Source organism: Tinamus guttatus, unplaced genomic scaffold, assembly GCF_059628265.1.
Source record: "Tinamus guttatus ecotype Peru unplaced genomic scaffold, ASM5962826v1 Tinamus_guttatus_pri_ptg000155l, whole genome shotgun sequence".
Taxonomy (NCBI): Eukaryota; Metazoa; Chordata; class Aves; order Tinamiformes; family Tinamidae; genus Tinamus; species Tinamus guttatus.
In genome coordinates, this window is record NW_028288689.1 from 7,588,706 (window position 1) to 7,604,440 (window position 15,735).

The window sequence follows — 15,735 nt, forward strand, 5'->3', positions numbered from 1 at the left end:
GTGCCCTGGCGAAGGCTGCCCCGTGTCTCTGCTCCGTGGCTGCTGCAGCAGCTCAGCTGCCCAGGGGCTGGCACCGCTGCGGCCGGGGGGCCCCGTGGGGCTGTGCTCTGCGTTTCAGGTGCCAGGCTGGGGGGAAGGTGCTGCCCCAACCCCGCGCGGGCTCAGCCCGTGCCTCGCTGTGGTCACGCACCCGCGTCGCTGCCCGGCCCTTGGGCAGCAGTTTGGCTCCGCGGCTGCCCTCCTTCCTGCCCTGGGGCTGCGGGGACCCACGTGGGCAGCAGGACTGGGCCAGGATGGTGCTGACACTGTCCCGCCTGTGCCAGGGGGCCTGAGATGCCCTTGTGGGGCCTTGGTGTGTTGGGGGCTCTCTGGGGCAAGTGCGGTGAGGGTGGGAGTCGGGTAACTATTGCCAATGGGATGAGGTCTGTCGCCGAGTGCGGTTTTCGGTTGAATGTCCGCGCGTCGCTCTGGCCATGCCAAGCTCGTAGCTGCTCTCCTGGGCCGGGGCTGGCCGCCCACAGCCCCCGCGGCCACGGCAGAGCCCTGCGCCCAGTGTGAGGGCCGGGGGCCGCGCGCCCCCATGGGCCGCCCGAGCGGAGAGGAGCTGCGGGAGAAAGAGGGGCTGAAAGGGGCCCTTGTTCTCACCTGCCCTGACACCCTCTGAGGGACCAGCCAGGCTTTTCCCAAGCCACTTCTGCCCCCTCTTTGCTTGCTCCCGGGCCCCCCATGGCAACAGTGGCCTCCAAAGGGATTCTGATCTTGGCTGTGTCCAGCTCAGGACTGGGATGTGGGCAAGGGACTCTCCATCCTCCAAGAGCTGGAGATCCTGCCTCTTGCAGGACCTGGAGGACCCCGTTTCCTTGCTAGGAGCACAGAGGACCACAACCCGCCCACAAGCCTGCAGCTTTCTGCAGTTGAATCCCACGCTCTCCAGGGACAGCGTGGCCCAGGGGACGCGGGGAAGCACTTACATCACACGGTCAGTCCCGGGTCCCGCACCATGGCGCTCGGCTCCTGCTGGGGAAGGAGAGACGAGCGCTTCAGGCACCGCGCCGCTCTGCCGCGGGAGCAGGGTGAGTCACGGAGCGGGACGCTGCCGCCCAGGCTGGGGGCTCTTCGCCTACGAGACCTGGCCAAGGTCCCGGGGCCCAACAGAGCTGCCATCGCTCTGCCCTTCCGAGCTGTCCTGGGCACTGCAGGACCCACCGGGCAGCAGCTCATGGGCCTGGCTTGCACAGAAGGGGCTAGGGAGATGCCGAGCAGCTCCAGGGCTCGGTGGCAACCTTCTCGACCAGGCCCCATCACCACGAGGACACCACAGAGCTATGGGCAAGGCTGTGTGAGGGCTGGTGGAGCAGCCCCAGCTCCCCTCAGGAGCCAGGATCAAGCACTTTGGCGTCCCTTGGGCTCCGTGCTCCCCCACTGGAGCCCACAGTTGTTCCTAGCGCCTCCTGGCCATCCCCAGCTCCGCTCCAAAGGAAACCCGAGCACAGGGTGTGATACGAGAGCCCAGCACTGTCCTGACACCACACAGGGGACAGACGAAGGGTGGAAAAACCCTCCACATCCCCAGGCTTGTCCTGCACATGAGAGGGACCATGGCTGTCAGCCCGAGCTTGGTGGCCCATAGCAGGGAGAGCAGCCTGTGCTGCCGCTCTGGAGAAGAGCTGGAGCCCCCAGGCTGTCCTGGGGCATCCAAACTCCCGCCCAGGCTCTGCAGACCCCCAGCCCTGCCTCTCTCCTCTTCCTCAGCACCATGGGCTGCCGCAGCCCTATGCGTGCCACCAAGCCTTGGATTTGGAGCTTTTCAACATCCCCATCCTCCAGCTGAGCCCCTGCAAGCCAAACCCTCTGCCCCACAGCTGCGCGGGGCTGCGGAGCCCGCGGACATGAGCAGAGCTGCATCAGCTTCCTCTGCTGCCGGCGCCCAGGCACAGGACACGTCCTCCCCTGAGAAACAGCAGCAACCTCTGGCCAAAAGGAGTCCGAAACCCTCAGCCCAGGCATCAGCAAGGGAGACAAGACAAATGCAGCAGGTTCCTCCTCAGCCTATGTGTAAATGGGGACCTTTCCCGTCACCTCTCCCACGCCCCAGCTCGTGCTCCCACCGTGACTCTCTCCCGCTCCGTATCGTCTCCATGCCGTGCTGGCACACGCCGTGGCCCGTGGGGCTCTGACCACACAGTGCCAGCCCTGGGGAAGTCCGGGGCTCTGAAACATGCTGTGGTTTTTAATCAGACCATTTGCTTCCTTTTTCTTCTGAGCAAGGCGCCGCGTGAGCCCTGCTGCTGGAGGCGGCTCTCGGGGCTGCTCCGTACGGCCAGCACGGGCAGGGAGCAGCTCTGCGTGCCGGGGCTCACCCACCTCCATCCAAAACACCGGAGGCCAAGCAGAAACGATGCTGCTTCCTGAAGGCACTGCATGGAGCAAAGTCCTCTGCGGGCTGCGACATCCAAGCCCAGGCGAGCTGTGTGCTCTGCAGCGCCCACAGAAAGGCAGGCGGTTGGGAAGGCCCAGAGCAGCTTCAGGTGGATGGTGGCACCAGGGTGCTGGTGTACATGTGTGCTGGGAACCCACCAGCCCTGCCCGCAGTGGACTGTTCTCCTCTCTGAGCATGGCCAGCACTGGACTCTTCCAGACAGTGGAAGAACAACTCGGAAAGAGCCACGTTGCTTTCAGAGTTTCCTAGACTTTTAAGGATCCTGGAGACACCTTTCTCTGCCTGCACATTGCTGGACATGAAAAGCCCCAGAACTTCAGCAAAGCTAAAGCTCTGAGGTCACTAAGCTGCATGTGGAGGCTGAGAACCACCAGCCACAGGGGCAAGAAAAGTGGTCCCAATGAACATGCCTAAAAGCAAGAGGCTCCTCCACCAAGCAAGGTCACCTCCACACTGACCAAGCCAGAAAAATGTCTTCTGTCTTTCAAACAGCTTTGACTGTTTGACTTTGAAGGCCTAGAGTGGGTTGTGCTGGCACAGGACAGGCGTTTGGCAAGGTCTCATCTCACCACAAGCACTGAAAGCCACAGTGGCTTTGTCCCAACACAGCATCGTGCTTAAGAGTTGTCCATAAGGGAAAAGGGAGGGTCTGGGAGCAGCAGGGTTTGTCTTGGGTCAGGGCTTCACCTCCCAATCCCATCAGTGATCAGGCTCCTTTCTGGAGTACGGATGCTGTCAGGGTGGGAACCGTCCTGGAGACAGTGGCCGCCCTCCACAGGGCTGGTGCTGCCAGGAGAAACCATGTCTCTTTGGACACATCTTGTGCCCTGAGAAGCTGTATGATCATTACTGAGAGGGGCTCAGGGAGTGCACACGAAACAAGGGCTTTCCTGGAGAAAATAAAGGACAGACTACCCAAGGTGGGCGCTTTGCACAGTCCTGGGTACCCACTACTGAAGGAGCTGTCACCTCCCTGCTGCCCGGAGCCCTGCGGAAGAGCCCACAGCCTCTGCCAGCCTGAGCAGCCTTGCAGAGGAGGCAGCGAGAAGGATATAATCACTCTTTAGACACTGCCTGAAACATCAGAAAAGGGGAAGAGAAAATGCAATCGAGAATAAAAGGAAGTAGAAAGGAGAGGAAGGCAGAACAGAAAGGCTGGACAAAACAGAACAGGTCTGACACCGCAGACCCAGAGACATGAGCTCCAACGTAAGCTCTGCTTGTCTGTGGTCACGCCACCGGGCTCGGGTTGGTTGCTCAGCTTGGCAGTACTAATCGTGCCAGGACATGGTGAAGCTGTGCCATAAACCTTCAACCCCCTCCAACCCAGAGCGCTCACGGAACAAGGACGAGTAGCAACCTACCTGCTGCCCCACGTCCTCTGCTCCGGGCTGCTTCCTGCTGGTGTAGTTGCTTCCCAGCTCATCAGCTTGTAACGCTTCCTGTAGGCTCAGGCTCCCGTGAATATCTGACACTTCATCCGCTGAGCCCAGTCCAGCCTCCTCCTGGTAGACGCTGGCTCTCTGCCCTCCTTCCTCCGCTGGCTCTCCTGGGGTGCTGGCACTTGACCCCCCCAGAGCCTGGTGGCCCAAACGCTTCCTTTGGTGACTAGCGCTTCCAAGAGCAGTGTGAACATCCTGCAGCGAGCCTGCCCTCCCAGGCCCCTTGCCATCAGGTCTATTGCTGCGAGTGTCTGAGTTGGCTGGTGTGTTGGGGGCGTTTGAGTGACTTTGCTCCGCGCCCTTGCCGCTCTGTGCACCCTTCTGGACGGCCCCGTTCTGCAGGCCGTGCCCGGGGACTGTCCCATTGCGAGCGCTCTCCTGCTGGAGCCGCTCGCTGCTGTGCTCTAGCTCCTCCGTGCTGGGCTCCTTGCTGCCATCGGGCAGGGCAGCGTCCTGCTGCTCTTGGAAAGCGGGCTTCTTCCCAATGTGTGTGACACGAAACCTAGAACAGATGACCGGCAGGTGAAAATCTCTTCCCTCCTCTCTCCCACCAATATTCCCAGCTTGCCCATCCTTCCAGCCTCTGGTTCCCTCTCTTTAGCATGGTCCAATGCTGATCTCCAACCTTTGTGATCCATTGTACACCACCGGCCCTACCTTGCTAGGGTCTACTAACTTCCTCTGCTACATTATCAGCCACCTTTTGAGCAAATTAATTGTGACTGCTAATTCACATCTTTCTTTCTATAAGCACATGTGAATTTTTCATGTATATGTGAATGCTGCCCCTGTACTCCCGATCCCTTTTGCTCCTACACTTCGCAGGGAATTGGCCTTTGAGGCCCTTCAAACTGAACCAGCCCCAACCCTGCCCTGGCCACCTGCCTTGGCTCCGCTCTCCTAGCCTGGAATCACATTCCCATTGATCTAGGTCATTCCCATTGACCCAATTTGCTTTCATTTTGGCATGGCCTCTAAAAAGAGGCACAACAAATAGGAAGTGAGGCAAAGAGAAGGATGCAAAGTCTAATCCAGACACTAGCGATGCAGGAAGCAACAGTTTAAGTCCCCCCTGCAATAAAATGGGTCACCTCTTTCCAAAACACTCTGAGATGCAACTTGGCCAAATAGGAATACAGAAGTACAAATACAGAAACTCAGCTATAAATTCAGCAGCTGAAAAGCAAATCAGCTGAGCTTGGCAGGGAAGGAAGGCTTGGTCATACGGAAGCACATGGACACTATGTCTAGGGACCGGCTACTCTAAGTGGAAAAAAGAACCAGAGTTTTCAACCGTCTCCACAGGCTGAGTAAAGCCAAGCTGGGCTAGGGTTTTGACAAGACACACTGTGTTTGGGTGGAGAGTCCAAAAGCCAGGAGTTTTTCGACTAAAAACTCCTTGAGTGGTATCTAAGAGGTTCACCCAGGCTCTGTGATGTACCAGCCGATGACCTGAGCTCAGAGCTCAGGAATAGGAAGGGGAGCTACTGCAGAAATTGGCCTGACACCCACAAAAGATGCATTTATAACCTGAGGTGATCACATTATTGCATTTGGGAAGAAGAGAGAAGTTAGGGAACTACCATAACTTTGGGAGCTGGAAGGTCTAGGCAACATGGACACAGTCTAAATTGCAAGTGAGTATGTTGGGACTAATTATAATTATTCTTCATAATCAATGCAAACCACTGCAGAATCAGCAGACAGGAACTTTCTTCCATGGGTAGTGTCGACCAGCCAGAAAATACTGATCCTCCAGCAGAAAAATTACCCTGATGCAATGTTTGACTCATTCAGCAACCAGATTCAGCTGCACTTGAATCACACACGATGAAGTTACACACGCTGTCTCTGCTGAAGTTGAGCTATGATTCAATGTCTGGGCAAAATACTGCTTTATCAGCAATTTTCAAGCACTGCTGGGGTTGAAAGAGCAAGATCCAAATGTTAAGTGAACGATAATATGACTGATGAAGAAGGGGACTGAGAATAAAGCCCAAGCAAGAACACATCCCTGAGGAGCCACTAGAGATTGCTGAGTGAAGGAAATCACCACCAGACAGCACTGGGCAACATAAACAAACTCAGAAGTAGAACAAATAAAGAGGAACAAGAGGATGGGTCAGCAAGAGGACAGCAACAAGGAATGTGACTTCAGAAAGAGGTTCAGGTTACTTGGTCACTGGCAGATATTCTTAAACCCTCCAAGTTTGAATCACTAAATCATAAACAGGAAGTGCAGGTCCTAAGCAGATGGCCAGAACAGTGGGTGGCCAAAACCTTTAAATATTATTGCCAGAGTAGACAACACACACTCCTCAGCATTGCAATCAGAAATGCTACTCATAATTAGAAAAGTCAAAGAGAAAACTGCTCCATCTCTGGATGAAGTACCCAGAGGACTGCTTGGTTCAGGCCAAGCATCAAGAAATGAGACCTTTTAGGGAATAGCACTGTGATTTGAGAAGATTAAAGAATGTTCTAATTGCAAAGAGAGACTGGAAAGAGGTGCAACTGACAGCATTATTTCTTGGTAATGCCAGCCTGAGAGATCCAGGAAAGGATTCAAAGGAGCAGGGAGGATTCAGGCTGGAAGGGGTGCATGACAAAGTAACCAACCTCAAGATCACAATGACAAAGGCAGGAGAGTTTTGGCCATCTGCCTAGTCAGTATCGCTAAGGTTTTTGATTCAATAGGACATGACATACTGGCTGATGCAGCTCAGGACAAGACCTCCATCAGATGCAGATGCCTTAGTGGCTGAGCTACGTAACTAACAGAGCAGACAGCACAGCGGCAGGAGCAGCGCTGGGGTTGTCTGCAGGCAGGAATGGTGCAAGGTGGTGGAAGACTCCTTGTCTGTTCAATAGCATTGTAGAGATTGCAAAGACAAAAGCATTGGAAGGTTTTAGGGAAAGCCCTAAGATAGTAAATTACTCAATAATTAGTAAATTATTCAATAATTAGAGGCCATAGATGATGTAACTCTAATTGTCTTAGAATTATACAATAACTTAGATTAGGAAGGGCCTCAGAAGGCCTCCAGTCCAAGCCTGCACGCAAAGCTGGGCCAGCTTCAAAACTCAGTCAGATTGATTCTTCAGTTTGGTTTTAGACATCTCCAAAGGCATAAATCTCTCCTCTCCTCTGGGCTTCGTCCCCAGGTCTGCACCTCTCTCAGGCTGAAATCATTAATGTCTTATCTGTATTTCTCTTGTGGTCATTAACTCTTGTCCTTGCACTCTGCATCTCTGAGAAGAGTCTTCCTTATGATCTTCCCCCAACTCTTCAAGCAGCCGTAGAAAGAAATTATCAACTCCCTTGGTCTTCTCTTCTGCACAGTAAACAAACCCTGTTCCTTCTGAAGCTCCTCACACATCAGGTACTCCAGTATCCTGGCTGTTCTGGTGTTCCTCCACTGAATTCCCTCCATTCTACATGAGGTTCCCTCAGTTATGAGCTAGTGACTACCAGCTGGGGACCAGACTTCGTCACAGAGCTGTACGTAATAGGAAAGGGACTGGACTCTCAACTGGTATAGCCAAGACAAAATTGAAAGCTAAAACCAAGAGGAATAAGACTGGAGACAGAAGAAAATGGTTAAAGGAGTTTTGTATACAGGATCAGTCATAAATCAAGGCAGTTCATGTAATCAGGGTATTTGTAGGAAATTAGGAAGAGTAAGGCACTCCCCGAAAAATTATTGAAGATCAGAAAAAACATGGGGTCAACTTGGAAACAGGAATCCGAATCTGAAGATAATTTTGTACTTGGTGGACACACAGGTCCCATAGGAGCCAGACTTCAAAGAAGAGAGATTCAGCAAGCAGGAGCACTCAAAATATAACCTTGGAGAAACATAACAGCTATCCTGTGGAGAAGGCTGATGTGCCATAGGATCTTAATATGCAAAAAGAGTGAAAATTAAGATGTGAGAGGTGGTTTAGGAGAGGAGATTGTCTTCTCCAGGCACTCAGACGTGACTGAAAGGAGACAGAGAAGAGCATGGATGAAGGACACAGAGCAGCAGAGGGAACTGGGCATCAGCCAGAGAATTAGATTAACCATGAATAAGCAAGTGCGCAGAGATGTGGCTTACCAAACATCAAACCTTAAAGTGAAGAGCACTGACAACAGCAGGCAAAAGAGGCAGAAACTGTCAGTCTCCAGGAAAACACAATTTCAGCTGGAGTTCAGCATGGCGAGACCCTGCAGGTCCGTTCCCTTTAACAGATCCCCATAGTTCTCCCAGTTCAGCTATCTTCTGACTCTTAGTTCTAATAGTGGAAGCAATATTACTATGGCTCAATATTACTGTGAAAAGGCTGTTCCTCTGAACCGTGACATGGGCACAGCAGATTTGCGCCTTGTTTGGGCAGCCACCAGGAATTAGCAGTTCCTTGTCACTCTATCATCACCATGGTAGTAGGAAGCTGATATCTTGCTAAAGGACATTCTGCGAAATGTTTATGTGTGTCTAAATGTTTATGCTGGGGGAAGAGGCAAACTGGGCAAGATTGTGGAAGAAAATTGTATTGAAGGCTACTAGCTACATGAAGACCACAGATAGCTCTTGAAGTCCCTTGAGGGGACAGGGAAGACCCTCTGTTACACTTGCTCAGCCAGAGGGATGTCTGGCAAGGCTCATTTAAGTACCTGCCCACTGAGAAGACAGTGGTCTCTCCAGGATGCATCCTGCCTTTGCCATCTTTGGACCTCCCTTGTCGATGCAGAGGGGGCTTCTTCCTCTTGCTACAGTGGATGCAGGGGGCCTGCGTGGAGCCCAGGTGCACTGTGTGGTGATGTGGTGGTCCCCCATCTTGGCTGTTACGGTGGGGACAAAGGCTGCAACAGGAAAAGGACACAGATGTCACGTCACCTGGAGGAGCCTTACCTTGGTGCAGCCTCAGTGCAGCAAGCCCTGAGAAGCAGCAGCTCCGTTGGAGACCTCTTGTTAGGACAGGAGTGAGGGATGTTACAATGAACATTGGAGCAAAGCACAGAAATAGAGTGGAATTATGACTCCTTGTTAGGAAGATGCTTCATAACAAACCATTGAGAAGGGGCTGCTGAAGTCTCAAGACCAAGGTGGTACCAAAGACTGCTTCTCCCTCACTCTGCAAGAGACACAGCCTGGCACTTCCCTCACCTGGGCACTGGCACTGGGACATCCCCATCATTGTCCCCCAGCATCTCCTTGAGGGCCTCCACGTTTGCTGAAGAGAGGGAAGAAAGGGAATATGTCAGCCACAGCAGTCAGCTGCCAGGAAGAGTCCAAGCAAGCCCTATAACATGCTCGCCTTCATTTTGGATGATGCATCTCACAATCTTCTCCACGGTGTCCTCATTCAGCTCCTCCTCATCATCTGAAAGCAGAAAACACGGCACTGAGGGCTGGGATTCACTATCTCACCATTCCCTCCCACAGAACAACTATGAACACCCTGGGTCTGCAGATAAATTGGTCAGAGAAGTCCTGCTCTCCCCATCCTTCCCAGAGAGCATCTGAGCTACACTGGAGCTCTGACCCTGGAAAAGAAATGCCTAAAGGACAGCCAAGGGCCCACAGAGCAGAGAACTATCTTTTTCCTCCTCTACCAGAGCTCAGAAACATTAAATGAAACGAATAGGTAGCAGGTTTGAAACAAGTAGAAAGAGGTGGTTCTTGAAGGGCACAGCTCAGCTGTGGAACTTCTTGCTGCAGGATCTTGTGGGTGTAAAGAGCTTAGCTGTGTCCAAGGGTAAATGGGATATGTTTGTGGAAAAGAAATCCACTGGGACTTCAATAAATGGAAACTTTTCTGACAGAGGAAGTCACAGAGCTACACAGTGTTAGAGAATCAGGAGTACTCTGAGGGAGTATCAGTAAACGTCTGCTCTGTTCTTGTATCCCTGGGCACATGTTTTTGGACACTTCTGGAGGCAGGAGACTTGGCTAGATGGACTTTCAGCCCAGCTTGTGATGCTGGACATATGTTCACATAGGTAGGCCAGAGCCCAGTCTGGCAGGGATCCTCCCTGGAGAGCACAATCCTGCCGCTGCCCTTCTGGTGTCCCCAGGGACAATTCCCCGGGGCTGTGGAGTCTCCAGTGGAGAAATCCAAATCTGGAAGGCTTCAATATTGTCTCCGTGTAATGCCAAGTTACTCAATCTGGAGGACTGCAGCAAAGTCTGCCTGGAAGCTCCTCACTGCTTCCATTCCACATTTGCCTCCCAGGCCCCGTTAAGTCCCAGCATGAGAAGCTAACTCTCCTAAGCCCTAAGATGGGACAGAAGAGACAGTGGAGCTTTGCAACACTACTTGGCCACTTTTAATTAAGTAAACAGGCCGAGAAATACATCATCTCCACTGCATCAGAGACTAAGCAAATCAGCAAATGACAAACCTTGCTAGGACCATGCGGTGGCTTGCACTCACGCTCAATGCTGCCCTGAATTCCAAACCCCACTCCCAGAGAGCCACTTGTGGTGGCCTCAGGTGACCCAGAACCCCTTGGAAGGGGTTCCAGGAGGGGGCACAGATCCCAAGAAAAGGCCCCTCTTCAGCCCAGAAAGTCCCTACAAGAAACACAGCAGAACTGGAAGAGCACAGGAGCGGAAGCACCCAAGAGCCTGTTACTGGATCTCATCACACAAAAGGGATGGAGGGACAGCTTGTGTCTTGACAATTTTTGCTTTTAGGGCTCATGGTTATAACTCAGGCCTATAACTCAGATGCTCAAGATTCATCAGAGGTTCTGGGCCAAAGGTCTCCCCACCACGAACCTCTTTTAACAGTGCCCAAGCATCAAGGCCTAGAGAAGGAGAACAAGGCAAACGTACAGTGATGCTGACCCAAATACTATCCTAGGGGTTGGACCAGCCTAAAACTGGTGGTGGAGGCTGAGCACGGTCTAAGGGGCTCCCTCCCTCTTCGGGCTGGGGTTCAGCTACCAAGAGTCTGCCCCATCCTTCTACCCCATTAGCTCTCGTACGTCTGGGCATGACGCAGTTTGGCCACCAAAAGGGAAAAACAAGCAAAAAACATCAGTGGGGGGAACGGCAGCCAAAAAGCAAAATGGGATGAAATGGTAAATCATTGGGGCTGGCATTTATTTGCTCTGAATGGGTCACGGAGACCTTTGGGAAATCAGATAAAGGAGCCCCCCAGACCATGCAAAGTCCCATTCCGCCATGTGGGGCCAAGGGCACCCAGCTGGGGCCGGGCACACTGCACAGGCAGCAGTTCTGCCCTTCCCATCCCGCCGGCTCCATGCAACCTTCCCGCTTGTGGAGGCTGCATAGTGCTGCTCCCACCATTTCATTCCTTCCCCAACCCACTGACCACGAGGGATAACCCTTCCCTCCTTTGGGTCACTTCCAGGACCCCCATTTGAGGAGCACCGGGGCAGCAGGGCGCTCCCCGCTCGCTGCCGCGGCCTCGTCTCGTGGTACTCACTGGCCTGGAGCTCCGTCAGCACGTCCTTGTTATCTGGGTCGAGCTCATCGCGGAACGTCCGGCACCGATAGCCCTTCTTCTTCAGGACATGGCAGATCAGGAAACCCACCAGCCCCATGATGAAGAAGACCAGCACGAGGAGGAAGACCATAGACAGGCTGTGCTGGGGGTCTGACTCCCCATCATCGGTGCTGTTCTGGTCTGACATGCGGATCTAGGAGAAGGGCACCTCAGACACGCTGGGCTCTACCCCACTGCTGGCCTCCCTGCCCTCATCCTCCAGAGCCCTTGGCCTCCCCTGCCCTCAGCCCAGCCCTGGCCCCAGGCCCTTGCTTGGAAAGAGCCTGCTCCCAGCTAGCGATGAGCTGGCAAGGGCTCATCTCGCGCTCCAGCCTGGCAGGGGGCCCTGCCGGTCCCCGGGCACTCGGGAGCATCCCAAAGGAGATGCAGGCTGGACACGGCTCCGCGCGGCTTCCCAAGGACACGTCCGCCCCGCGCGCGCCGCGCAAGAGGCATCCCAAGGGCAGCGGCAGCCGTGCAGGCCGGCGGGAGCCCCGCCGCGCCGCGAGCTCCCCGCCAAGGGCAGCGGTGCGGCGAGCGCGGTGCCGGCTCCGCAGCGCCCGGCACGGCCCTGGCCCGCACGCCCGCAGCGCTGCGCCAGCCCGCTCCCCCCGCGGCCCTCGCTACTCACAGCCGCCGCGCGGGGCCTCGGCCCGCAAGGGCAAAGGCAGCGCAGGCCGGGGAGCCGCAGCGGCCGGGCCGGCCAAGGGCTGAGCCGGCCGCCCGCTCCCGCATCGTCTGCCTTCCCCCGGGCGCCCCGCGGCACTGGGCTCCCTCCCTGCGCCGCTGCCTGCCCCGCCGGGGCTCCGTGTGCGCCTCAAGGGCCTCCCCGGCTCCCTGCCCCGGGCATGTCCTGGGAGCGCGGGGATGCGGCGGGGGGACCGGCCGCTCCTTGGCGCGCGCAGGGTCTCGCCGGCCGTCCCGGGGCACCGGAGAGCAGCGCGCGCCGCCGCCGCCGCCGCGGGTCTACCTGGAGCGCCCGGCGCTGCGCGCAGCTCTCCTCGTCACCTTCACCTGTCTCCTAGCAACGCGGCATCCCTGCCGCAGGGGACCGCGCGGAGCATCCTTCGGCCGCCCCAGCTCCCGGCCGCTTCTCCTGCCCAGGAAGGAGAAGCTGCTGCCGCCTGCCCGGCAGCCTCCCCGCTGCCGGCGGAAGCACCTGCCTGTCCTGCTGCACGGGGAGCGCTCGGAGGCGGCTCCAGCAGGGGAAGGTGCGGAGGGACGCGGGGGAAATGCCAACGGCTGCAGCCGGCGGTGAACAGTGTCACTCAGTGGAGACGGTGCTGGCAAACTCGCCGTCCCCGCACAGATCTCCTTGCCAGAACACGAGCCAGCCCCAACTCCCCCGGCACGTCCCTGGCCAAAGCCTGTGTCGAGTTTTAGAGCAAGAACAACAGCGGAGGCAGGAGGGAAAGGGGTGGGGGGGAAACGGGTCTCAGCAAGACCAGGCTTGTTCCTGGTTTCGTGTGTGCAAGGCACAGCACTTATCTGCACTAACCGGTTCATGATCACGGCACCAAAGAGCCAGAGATGTCATGGAAAAGGAGCCTCAAAAGATCACTCGCCCAACACCCTGCTCAGAGGCAGGTAAGCCAACTTTCTCTCTCATTCCTGAGAAAACGTCTGTCTAAACCACTCTTCAAAGCCTCCATCAGTGGCAGTCCCGATACCTCCTTTTCTATCTCTTCCACAGCATCCTCCCTTTGGGAGGCTTCACCAAAATCTCCTTCACTACCACAAATCCAGCCTGATCCCCTGAGGGCCAACCCCATCCGGACCTCAAAAGGTAGATGCAACCCTTGACATTATCTCCTGTCACATCTTTACTGACCTATCTACATAAATATTCACCCCCCAAGTCCGTGTGATGCCCAGTTAATTCTTACATCTTGCCATGTGCTAAGATTTTCTGTTTATTCTGCCCCTTGCACGAGCTCAGAGGCAGCGAAGCTGCTCCGCACACCCGTACCCTGTGTGGATACATGTGCAAATGGGTGCCCAAAAGCCAGGAGGGTGTTGGACCTCCTGCATCTCAGAGACCCTCACAGCTGGACTGGCCCTTGTGGATGGAAATACAGGTGAGCAAAGGGAAGTGCTGGCAGGTATCTGTTTTAATCCACTCTTCCAGGCTTTCAGATCTGGATTCTCCTTGTGGTCAGCTATGTGGTGATGAAAGCCCTCCTTCCTATCCAAAAGCAGCGGGAGATTCATGGAGGTAACACTCAGGAGCCCAGGGCTCCAGGCCCATGACTTCTCCAGGTCCCAGCACACCGTATGTGCCGTGTGTTCCTCCATCCATTATCCTGCCGGGAAGACCAGCTGTAGCCACAAGACAATCCTGATGTGGAAAGAAAGGGAAGTGGGAGACCTTTTTGGCCTGTTTCTAATATGTGTTGCTGGCAAGCCAAGATAGGACAAGTCTCCTGGCCCCACTCTATCAAGCTGCTCCAGACTATATCATGTGAGTCCCTGCTGACAGGGATCTCAAAAGCAGTTCACTCTTTGCCCTCACATCTCTGAAGAGACCGTGGGCCAGGGACCTTGCAGCCCTGGCTTTCAAAGCCCCAGGGTAACGTAGCCATGGTGAGGTTTTTTTTCCATTTGTTCTCGTGCCCACGCTGTCCTTTAGAATAATCCGTTCTTTCTCCTCGCTGGTGTTTCCACCCACCCAGCGTATTTCTGAAATCCCATCCCCTCTCAGCCTTCAGTTCTGCCAGGCTAAACAAGCCCGGTTCATTTATCCTCCTCCCCGCAGATTCCCATTTTCCCACCATCTCTGCTGCCTAAGCACTTCCAAACCCAAGGAGGCACGTGATGGGGAGAAGGAGCAAGGCCCAGCAGCCTGCGCTGGGGCAACTCCTGGTCCCAAAGGAGGTTCAACCAGGGCGAGCAGTGAGCTCCTCAGCTTCAGCATCCCAAGCGATCACTGTCCTCCTCCTCCTGAGATGGGCACCTATCTCTCAGCACACAGCAGCAGCCCCCTGGGGACCCCACGTGCCCACACGCAGGGGTCTCTATCCTGCATCCATCACACCAGGCCTCAGAGCCCCTCAGCCGGTTGTGCCACCAACAGACCTCATTAATATCCTCATGGCCACGCCAAAGAGAAGCCTTGTCCTGTGCAGTCCTTACAGGTGACAGATGTCGCCCCAAAACCAGGTTTGGCACTGGGACACTCTGCATCCATCAGCAGGGGAGGATGAGGAGGGTCTTGGGCCGCGCTGGCTGCAGCGCATTGCACCAAGCCCTTGGGAATACAGAGCAGCACAAGTCACGAAGGAGACTCGGTGCCACGAGCCACGGCACGTCTGGAGGCTGCTTCAGCTTGGAGTCGTGTCCTTCCTCTCCCCACTCCTTCCCACTCCTTCACACTTCAAATCTGACGCCCTCAGGTTTAGAAGTTCCTGGGGAGGAGGGAGGCAGATGGACGCGGTGAGCACCAAGCAGACCCCGCAGAGCGCGAGCCCCCCACGCCGTCCCTTGGAGAGCGGCTCCGCGGGGGGAGGTCGCCCCATCGCTCCGCGCAGCCAACGGTCCCGCGAGCCAAGTCGAGTCACCGCTTTGCTGCTCTTTCACCGTGACCTCCCTGCAGCGCCCGCAGTGCACGTCACGCCACGGACTACACTAACGCGCCCATTTTGTGGATCATCTGCTCGGGCCAGATTCACCGTCCACGTGGCACTGAAGGAAACCGGGCAGATTTCTGCGCTCTGAAACTCCTGCGGACACGGCAGGCTCGTTGCAGGGGGCTCCGCCACCAAGCCCAGCACGGAGATTGTCCTTATTGCCGTGCCGGCTCCTGCTGGCATCTCCTCAAACACTACCCTGAATCCTGAAACCGTTTAAGACTTTCAGATGTGCCCAGCAAGCTAATGGTCTTTAAAATGCAATGGCTTTTTGCTGTCCGAGCACCAAGAGTACCTAAAAATAGCCTTCTCCTATGATTTATTTGCAGCGCTCTCAATGCCTGTCAAAATGCCCTAAACAGTTACCGATTTTTGGAAACGTGAACGCAGCTAGCAAAGTCCCCAGGCAAGCAGAACGCGCCCAGGGCGGGCAGCATTTCTTACCTATTTGCTCCTTTCCCATAGCCAGGCGGCTCGGCCGTGCCGTGCGCGCAGCTCTCCCAGCCCGCGGGGACGTTATCTGCTCGCTGCACCTTTCCGATCTGCAAACAGCCCGTCATGCTGAGTGATCAGCCGGCGGCGGCGAGACGTCAGCCGGCGCGGGAGCCCAGCGCGGGTATCGCTGGCCCCAATCGCTTAGATCTCGCCCGCAAAACCCCGCCGCGTTGGCGCAGGGGGACGCGGGCACCGTGCGGGTCCCGGGGTGAAACGCAGGCAAAGCCACAGC

General features: G+C 55.7%; 1 protein-coding gene across 2 annotated transcripts; it reads right to left on the reverse strand.

The window, feature by feature from the left end:
- Positions 1 to 923: 923 nt before the first annotated feature.
- RELL2 (RELT like 2) lies at positions 924 to 15,527 on the reverse strand. 2 transcript variants are annotated; one of them, XM_088522653.1, is made up of 7 exons: positions 15,453 to 15,527; positions 11,323 to 11,536; positions 9,184 to 9,249; positions 9,033 to 9,099; positions 8,540 to 8,728; positions 3,805 to 4,384; positions 924 to 1,014 (listed from the first exon to the last, which is right to left on the reverse strand). In XM_088522653.1, exons 2-7 carry the CDS (start codon positions 11,528 to 11,530, stop codon positions 973 to 975), a joined length of 1,152 nt encoding a protein of 383 aa, XP_088378779.1. In that variant the 5' UTR covers positions 11,531 to 11,536; positions 15,453 to 15,527; the 3' UTR covers positions 924 to 972. The 2 variants fall into 2 exon arrangements, with proteins under 2 accessions (XP_088378779.1, XP_088378780.1); XM_088522654.1 differs by lacking the exon at positions 15,453 to 15,527 and adding an exon at positions 12,353 to 12,371.
- Positions 15,528 to 15,735: the final 208 nt, after the last annotated feature.